This window comes from Octopus bimaculoides, chromosome 2 (genome assembly GCF_001194135.2).
Source record: "Octopus bimaculoides isolate UCB-OBI-ISO-001 chromosome 2, ASM119413v2, whole genome shotgun sequence".
Taxonomy (NCBI): Eukaryota; Metazoa; Mollusca; class Cephalopoda; order Octopoda; family Octopodidae; genus Octopus; species Octopus bimaculoides.
Window position 1 is genome coordinate 38434574 of NC_068982.1, and position 9530 is coordinate 38444103.

General features: G+C 35.7%; 2 protein-coding genes across 2 annotated transcripts in view; one reads left to right on the forward strand and one right to left on the reverse strand.

Moving 5' to 3' along the window:
* The window catches only part of LOC106875783 (probable inactive peptidyl-prolyl cis-trans isomerase-like 6), a 26534-nt gene extending 24719 nt beyond the window's left edge, over window positions 1-1815 (reverse strand). Inside the window, exon 1 of the mRNA XM_014924049.2 lies at window positions 1602-1815. The gene's annotated coding sequence lies outside the window, so the exon portion shown is untranslated. The remainder of the gene's footprint in view (window positions 1-1601) is intronic.
* Window positions 1816-2438: 623 nt separating this feature from the next.
* The window catches only part of LOC106875784 (uncharacterized), an 11912-nt gene continuing 4820 nt past the window's right edge, over window positions 2439-9530 (forward strand). The window contains exons 1-4 of the mRNA XM_014924050.2: window positions 2439-2588; window positions 3805-3943; window positions 7489-7654; window positions 7843-8063. Of these exons, the coding sequence (XP_014779536.1) occupies window positions 3822-3943; window positions 7489-7654; window positions 7843-8063 (509 nt within the window). The 5' untranslated portion in view covers window positions 2439-2588; window positions 3805-3821. The remainder of the gene's footprint in view (window positions 2589-3804; window positions 3944-7488; window positions 7655-7842; window positions 8064-9530) is intronic.

Sequence of the window (9530 nt, forward strand, 5' to 3'; positions counted from 1 at the left end):
TCTCTCTCTCTCTCTCTCTCTCTTTTTATCACACACACTTCTCCCTCTCTCTCTCTTTCCGACAACACACACCTCTCTCTCTCTCAGTCAATCACTCACATACTCACTCAAAACAGATGCGAGAAATAAATTTTTAAAATGTACGCTGTCACTCTCTCTCTCTCTTTCTCTCTCTCTCTCTCACACACACACACACACCTTCTCTCTCTCTCGCTCTCTCAAACACACATTTTCTATCTCGCACCTCACCATCAACATATACACACGTCCCTGTCATTTTCCCTCTCTCTTTCACTTTATGCTGACGTCAAACGAAATGTACGTTTCCACATCAAATAAATTTTTTTTTACGGAATTTAACTTAATAATCCTAACTTAATCCCTGGCAACTACGGGATAAACTGATAGTATATATATATATATGCTTAACAGTTTGGGTGTATGCTTCTTTACAAGATGGAGGTACAGAATGGGGAAGCCGTGTGTAGTCATTCAAGAATCATGGTAATAACTCTGCGGCTTAACCAGGAGAGACTCACTGATCTATGAGCTACGCACGTTGCTTAAGTATCTCTAGTGATAGCAAGCAGAAGGCTGGGGGTGAATTAGATGACAGAATTGCCGGTGCTTGCACCGTACTGCTCCAGCTCCAGTATTCGATCTTCAATAGACGAGACGTTGGTTAAAAAAAAAAAAAGAAAAGAGAAGCTAAACTCGCTACCTTAATTCGGTTCCCCTGTCGATCCTCACCCTGTGGTCTTGAATGATGGTCAATAACCCAAGGATTACGATTGCGAACACAAGTAGTCGAAATGGAGTTGCTCCGAAAGACCTCTGGAGTAGCATTACTTGACAGGGTACGTAACTGAAAATCAGGGTATCTTTCCGAGTCGAGCCGCTACTAAGAAAAGGATAGTAAGGTGCCACCTCCTTTCTTCTATCCAGAAGTGATGGGAAGAGACCAGACGGTCTTTGTCCCTGTATAAGAAATAGGTGCCTCATCTGGAACGCCAGAGTCTGTGACTTCTTTCCTCCCTCCCACATCTTGGATGCTGCGGTAAATGGGAGGGTCACTGCTTCCGTAGCCAAACGGAACAAAATCCTTAAGTATCGGGACCTGTTAGAAAACTATTTCTTCCAGCCTGTGGAGTTAGAGACGTTTGGAGGAGCTGGGCCGTTAACGGCGAAGTTCTTCTCATTGTTGGCAGCTCGCCTTACCGATGTGTCAGGTAATGTCCATGAGGGTGCTTGGTTGTTCCAACGCCTAAGCCTCGCCATCGCCTGTGGTAATACCGCAAGCGTGTTGGCTTACTTCAGTAGATTCCGTTAAACCTTATGGTATGCAGCCTTTTCCTTTTTCTTTCTTTTTTTTGTTTTAGTTTTCTTTTCTTGTTCCTCTTTTTCCATTTTTTCTCCCGGTTTTAGATTTATATTTTCAAAGTTTTGTATTACATATGTATCATATGCATACGTGTTATATTAAAAAAGAAGACAATAATGATGTATAATAAATTAATATAATATATACTATAAAAATAACATAAATAATGTACTTGAAATAATAAATTTATGTTAAAATACCTTCAACTAATGATAATTACCTAAATGTCAGGTATTTTTCTAGTATCTCCACTCATCCGTATAGTAAATAGAAGCAGAAAGAAATATATTAGCGAACAGTGGTAGTATTAATACCGAGAGGCAATATTTATCGCCACTTAAATGTTCTATTAGAACAAACTATACTGCGGTAGTTACCATGAGAAACTCTCATAGTTGTCTTTTTGGTGCAAAATGCACTCTTGTTGAAATCGCTAGTGGTGGAGGCGCAATGGCCCAGTGGTTAGGGCAGCGGACTCGCGGTCGTAGGATCGCGGTTTCGATTCCCAGACCGGGCGTTGTAAGTGTTTATTGAGCGAAAACACCTAAAGTTCCACGAGGCTCCGGCATGGTGGCGAACCCTGCTGTACTCTTTCACCACAACTTTCTCTCAATCTTTCTTCCTGTTTCAGTTGTACCCGTATTTCAAAGGGCCAACTGTGTCACGCTGAATATCCCCGAGAACTACGTTAAGGGTACACGTGTCTGTGGAGTGCTCAGCCACTTGCGCGGTAATTTCACGAGCAGGCTGTTCCGTTGATCGGATCAACTGGAACCCTCGACGTCGTAACCGACGGAGTGCCAACAATAAATCGCTAGTGGAGACATAAATCTCCGCTACCACCAGTCACATGATTTCCACCTTGTTTGGTCTTGTCAATGATGGACACTGAACCACAAGGGGCAGCAGCAGTTCATCTCGCCGTCAGTGATATATAGATTGATAGAGCCAAAATAGAAACTGGTGTTCCGATTAGCCAGTTAGGTTGTTTAAAAAAATGTAATGATTTGAGAGTTGCTTCCCCTTATGAGGTGTTATTACTTCACATAAACGCTGTAAACAGAAACTGTAAAAGAGGTTGACTTCCGCTTGCAGCAGCAGCAGGATTCCACTGACATCTAAAATCGGTGATTGGGAGAGGATTTCGTTGTTAGCGGCGCATGCTTAATATGGCCGCTTACTCATGACATGTGGAGAGAGAGCATTTGTAAGTTGAACTATTATTTGTTCGACAATAATTGTTATTGACATATAAGCAAATCATCATCATTTTTAAAATATTCACGAAAATAATTATTCTTTACTAGATATTCTATAAATATAATCAGTCTGCCGATATTAGTCATTATTATTCGTCTTGATAATATTATTGTTCTCTGTAGAAAGCATGGATATTTCACAAACTTCTATAGAATATAAAAATCTGTTGCAGAGTGACTGACTGGGCACGGAATCGTCGTCGTCATCATCATCATTATTAAAAATTCGTGTTATTCACTTGTATTTAAATTTCCTAGAATTCATTTATTTGGGAAGACAAAATATATAGATGATGTAGAAGTGGAAATTTTGTATCAAATGTCACTTGTGGAACCAATCGTAATTTTCGACATTTTTAAAGATTTTGCTTGTGGCATAAATTTCTTGGTTTTTGTTTAATTTTCTCATTAGCTTTCATTTATACTTTTTTTTTTGTGGGGCGGGTAGGGCGCTATTTCTACTGATTCCTATAGAAATTTTGAGTTATAAAGCAATATATTTATTGAATAATATGTTTCGATTTATGTTAGTGTCAAATTGAATACATTTCTTTATCTCTATGAAAAGTTTCTCCAATGTCAGAAGGTTTACTGACTTACATAAAGTGTGATATTCATCTGATGAGGATTATGTCTCATGGACAAATGGATAAAGTTGATTGACTCTACCCTTGCTATATGCTTTTATTAGCCTCGAATATTAAGAAGGCAAAATATATAAAACTGTATTCTTAGAAGTTAATATTATAATGTGGTTGTTGTCAGCTGTGATAAAACGGACACGGGATAAAAGGCGTTCTAGCTTTGCCAATCTGTCTTTTTATATATCAGTGACACAACATCGTACACTGTCTTTTTTTTTTTTTTTTTAATTATTATTACTTATGACTGTAGGATGTGTTGAGGGTGATTTAGCTGCCATTTCTAGCAGTCAAGCTACCGCATATGGGCTCGTCATCGTGTCGTTATGTACCCGTAATGTATTGAATCATCAGAAAGTGTGCGTGTAGGAAGAATTATACATATATTTTCTTCATTTTATTTAAATAAGTCTTTACTAACGCAAGTGCTTACTTCTATAAAACTTTGTGATTTTATGTTTGTTTTATCTGTTATTTTCAAGTCAATATAAACTATAATGAAATATTCACATACTGTTTGTAGAATTGGATATTCAAACTATGGCAAAAGATCGAGATAAATTCATTCAAAATGAGTTACAGATTGTTGAAAAGGAATGGTCTCGTATGGAAGGATTCCAGTTACACACTTGTCTGGAGGCATTGGTTGCGATTACTATAAAGTAAGTGTAATTTTTAAATATTTCTTTCGTGTATAGAAACAGCTGTATTTTCAGCGTGGCTGAAAAGTCACAATTTGAGCTTTAGGTTCCATAGTTATATTACCACACATCACGAAACACATCATCGTACGTGATAATTGGTGTGCAACCGTATTTGCTGATGTATATGGCATATTCACGCATAAGACACATCCCTGCTTTAGAAGTATATTTTGGGGAAAAATAAATTCAGCAGGTTTGATCGTAGGCCTATTGAAAATATTTCCAAGTGGTTTTCATCATCAACATTTAACATCCGTTTTCCATACTGGCATGGGTTAAACGACTTGACAGTAATTGGCAAAGCCAGAGGGCACACCATGTTCCATAGTCTGTTTTGACTTGGTTTCTACAGCTGGATGCCCTTCCTAATGCCAACCAATTTACAGTGTGTACTAGGTGCTGGCGATCTTAAATTACCAGTTCCAAAGCTGTCACTTAAACCACGGCCTATACCGTAAAAGGGTTTTAGGGTTAGGGAATTCCGTCCCTAACCCTAAGTGACAGCTTTGGAACTGGTAATGTAAGATCGCCCTAGGTGCTTTTTATGTGGCACTTTGGTTTTAGGATCTCAGTTCTATTGTGGTGGGTGGGTCTTCTTTAGTATAGCAATGCACCACATATCTTTGTCCCCCGTCATCTCTTTCATAAGGTTCAGCATTTTGAGACTGGCCTGATTCTTTGCTCCTTGTCTTCCTGAGAAGAAAATGCCTAATTCTGTGCTTGTAAGTACATTGAAATAAAATATGAAACCATAAATTTATCATATGTAATTACATTATACAAATATCATATTTCAACTTTTTTATGTTTTTCCATATCAACTGTGTAGCTGTTTATATTTTGGTCAAGTGAATGGCCTTACACAATAGTAAAACTTGTATATTTGGCTATGATGTCTTGCATTACTGCATTCAGCCACCAGGGTGGTACACTATTATGATTCTGGTGTCATTCACTCATTGCAAACAGCTGACAGGTGACTGGAAGTTTAACACTCTACATCTTTCTAGTAGAATTTTCATTTAGATAATTAAAAGCAAAATGCTTTTTAAAGGTAATGAGGTCATTAAATAAAGTAAGACACATATCAGGTGTGGGTTGTGTATGCTAGAGAAGGTGGTATGATGAAATAATGTGACCCCCCCTCCACATTACTGATTTACTGTAAGTAACTTTTCATAAGTTTTTGCGAGCAGACTGATATTTTGGCTTGTTTTCTATACTATTAACAATGATTAATGTGCCTAGTAGATCTTTTGCTCATCCAACTTCCTAGCTTGCAATACTCATTCTTGCATCCATAATACAACTGCATTGCATGTAGGGCAATATTTCAATACATTTTTTAAAATGCACTCTTTATATGCCAGCAATTATGGTATGTGGTCACTGGACTTGATAGAAATAGTAACCAATCTTCTTTAAATTTTAGAGGGTAAGAGAATGTCATCCTTGGTACCTGTGAAAAGATGGCATGATCATGATTGTTATGCCTTTGATCATAAGTTTATTTAATCAGAATTGCCCTGAAGCTTAACAACACCTTGCCATCAAATACAAGCTCTGTAGATTGTCAGAAGTAGCATGTTGAATGTCAGCTTAATGTTAAATTAGTTATCAAAGCCTGAGTTTGTTCATTTTTCTTTGTCTTGCATTGGTTCATGTTCATAACCATTTCAAAGTCTCTTAAGATGAGGTTATGAGGAAGAAAAGTCCAAGTGAGATTTTACTACATAGTCCAAGAGCTCAAATCCTGCCACTGCTTACTTAAGTGGTAGATTTAATTGTTGCCCGGTTAAACACCACTATATGGCACCTTGGATACCTTCAGCAGAGTCCACTCTGTTGCAAACATTTGAACCAAGTGTCTGGTTTGGATATACCTTCTTTCTTCCTTCCACCAGCATTAGATATAGATATTGCTTTCCCTCTTGAATTAAAGATGAAATAATAAAAAAGTGACAAGACAGAATGAGACTTGTAACAAATGTACCAGTGCAGGGGTTGGGGGGAAGTGGCATTCAATTGATTTAAATAGAATTAGTATCGATAACAAGATAGAGTTTAAACTATTGTAGTAGTAATGAGAGACAGAGACAGTGAGTAATAGTCAAGTCATTATAATGTGTTGTTGAATGAAAGCTTGTTGAAGTAGAAGTTATTTTTCCTCTATTTTAAAAAAATTCTGGACATTGTCCCAGAATTTGAATGTATGTTTGAGAGCTGGTGTGAGATTGAAGTTAAAAAGCTTCTCAATTGCATAATTTCAGGTTTGATCTCATTGTGTGGTACTTTTAGCATCTGACTTCTACCAAAGATTGGGTTGACCAAATTCCATTCACAAAGCCTTGTGTGTGGAATTAAGAAGTCAGAAACTGTGTGGAAGCCCACATACTGTATATATTCTTGTCTGTTAGACCTAATCCATTATCTAGTTTAAATCTATTATATGACTCTTTAATGTTTCTTCTGTTTTTGAGTCAGAGGATAACTTCATAATCTTAATCCACTTCTTCTAACTATAATAACTCTCAGTTCAGTGCTTCTTTTAACTTTCTCCAGCAGTCTTGGAAGACCTGTAATAGTTATGAGCACTGCTTTTCCTCTTGTCTAAGCATCTAAAACAATAAGTACAACATCCCAAATGTAAACATTATTGTTTTGTAAGCTATATACATGTTTTCCATATGGCTCTGCGGTATATATTGATTGTATGAGTGTGATTGACTAATGATTTTGTGAGCCTAGAGGTGAGCAACTTTGCTAGATTCTCAGGTCATAGGTTGTGTATTTTTAGCAAGTTTACTTCCACACTCTCTAGTTCAATCCTAAGATGCAGTATCTTATGCAAGCAGCTTCTCCCATATCCTTGGCTCTTCCAAAGCCTTATGAGTGAAATATGGAAACTATGGAAGCCTGTCAGATTATTCCTATTCTTGGACAGTGGATGTAACCTGTTACTGAGTCTAACACCACCATATGGCTCTTGGGTGACTTTTGTAGAGTCTATTGTTTTGAATGTGGTCAGGCCAATCTGAAAGTTTTCCTCCTCCTTTTACTAAGTCATGAAGAAGTAATTTTCCCTCCTTCTTCTTGGTCTTTTATGAAATTCCTGGGTGCAGCAAAAGCTTTATTCTTTGTAATATTATAATTTGGTTTCTTGCACAGTTATACTAGAATTAACTTGGAAATAATTCTATTGTGTATTTTTTTATATATGTTTTTAAAAACAAATTTTGAATTGAAAATAGCGGGCCGGCCTGCCTGCCTGCCTGCCTGCCTTTGTCACAGGTTTTCTTCTTCAGGCTTAACCTAGATTTAAATAACAACAATCTTTATCTTGAAATATTGGCTCTGTTCACATTAAATTAAACAATATCATTTGAATATTTGTAAATTACAGCTTGTAAATTCTCTTGAAATGTCTGAATTTATTGTCCTATAAACGTAATTACATATTGGTAACTATGAAACTTTACTATGATTTACCTCTAATTTTGAAGGAAAACTTCATTCAAGTGTTTGTTAATGCGTATGCAATTTCCTGTCAACTATCCTCAAGAGGCAGTTATTATTGAACTGAGCAGCAAAACTTTGTCAGATAAACTACTTGATGGCCTCCAGAAAGTATGTGATGAAGAAAGTAAAAAATATTTAAATCAACCCCAGGTAAGTCTGTATCATTTTACAAAATTTCATGATCTTTAATTCATTTCTTTTGAATAGCATGGAAAATTCTATTACATATTTATAGCTTACAAATATTTAGAAGTAAAATACAGTCTTTATTTAAGTTTTTTTTTTTTATTCTTTTGGATTTAAAAATCTGATATATTTTATCATTTTATTTCCCTTAGGTGGGGAATATGATAAACTTTGTAAGTCGCTTCCTGGATGAGAACAACTTATGCGTGTGCAGTAATGAAATATCAGAAATCAAACGCAACATGCTTGAGGAATGTGATGAAATTAAACTTCGGCAGAAAGCTTCTCAAATTATCATTAAAGCTCAGCAAGAGAATTACTTTCTTCATTTCAAAGTTTCTGTCCCAATAGACTATCCTAAAACTCAGGTTGGGTAAGAAACATTTAAAAATTTCTTTACCTAATGGAGGTAATCCATTTGTACTATTGCACTACATTTTATATGTAATATTAGAAATACTCCTGAATATATTAGTTTTCTAATCATAACAATCATTATGGCTTGGAATTTTGGGGAGAAAATTCTTCCACATAAAACTTTTTCATTTTGAGATTTAAAGTTTTGGAAAGAGTGATTTTATAATTGTTACAAATGAAGTCAGTATAGCATCTGCTTTCAGACTGGCAAACTGTTGCTAAAAGTAAAATTTGTACAGTAAAACATCTCAAAATCTGTAGCAAAGGTACTGACATGACATTGTGCATAGTTATTTGTTATTAAACTTGATTTCTATATCAGAAGTTTGTGGAATCCATTAATAAAACTATAAAAGTTGAGATTGAACTGATCATGGTCAAACAACTTTTAGTTTTGGTATTTGGATAAAAAAAAGTATGTAAGTGCCTTAAACAAGTGTGCATAATTTCTGAATAAGATCTTTGTGAGATAGAATATATATAAGAATTTAATGAAGGTGGCTCTTCAATCTAAATTGTTGGATTTTACTGAATGTTATTTTTTTTTATTGCATTTGTTTTTCTAATATAAATGGCATGGTTATGCCAAATTCTCTGTTTACATACCATTGGCATTAAGAAGGGCATCCAGCCTTAGAGCCCTTCCAAAGCTGACACTGTAACTCAGCACAAGCCTGCAGCTTGCTGGATCCTCTCAAACCATCCAATCCATTCCAGCATGAGAAATGGACATTAAATGATGACAATGATGATGATGATGATCACTTAATTTTTTTTATTGCTAGTTGCTTTTTCTACTGTTAACTATTCAGCTGTGAATGAAATATAGAATCTTATTTGTCAGTTAGGAAAATTGAATGCAGAAATTATATCCTTTGCTAATGGATAAACCAAAGTGGCTATTGTAATAAAGTTTGAATTTCTTGACCACAAGTCATTGTTATGACCGATGACAGTGCCACCTGTAACTAATGTTACTCTATGTTGTATAAGGTGATGGACAGCATAATCTTAGAAAATACTTTGCTGTCGTTAGTTATTTCCCTTTACCTTTTATCCTCTCGAAATCATTGTTTATCGAGCATGGTTGTGTGGCTAAGAGTTTACCTCCCAACCACATGGCTCCAGGTTTGGCCGCACTTTGTAGCACCTTGAGCTAGTATTATTCCACCATGTAGGTTGAGCAATAGTTTGTGAGTGGTATTTGGGTGACAGAAACTGTGTCATATATATATATATATATATATATATATATGAAAATGAAAAATAAGGCAGAATGCTAAAATGGAGGCATATTTTAATAAGGATTTCTAACCGGCTTTCATTGCGAAGCAAATTTTCAAGAAGGAGAATGAAAATGTTTTTTTACAAAGAAGTACAAAATGAAGAAAATAATATATAAAAAAATAAATATACCAATACA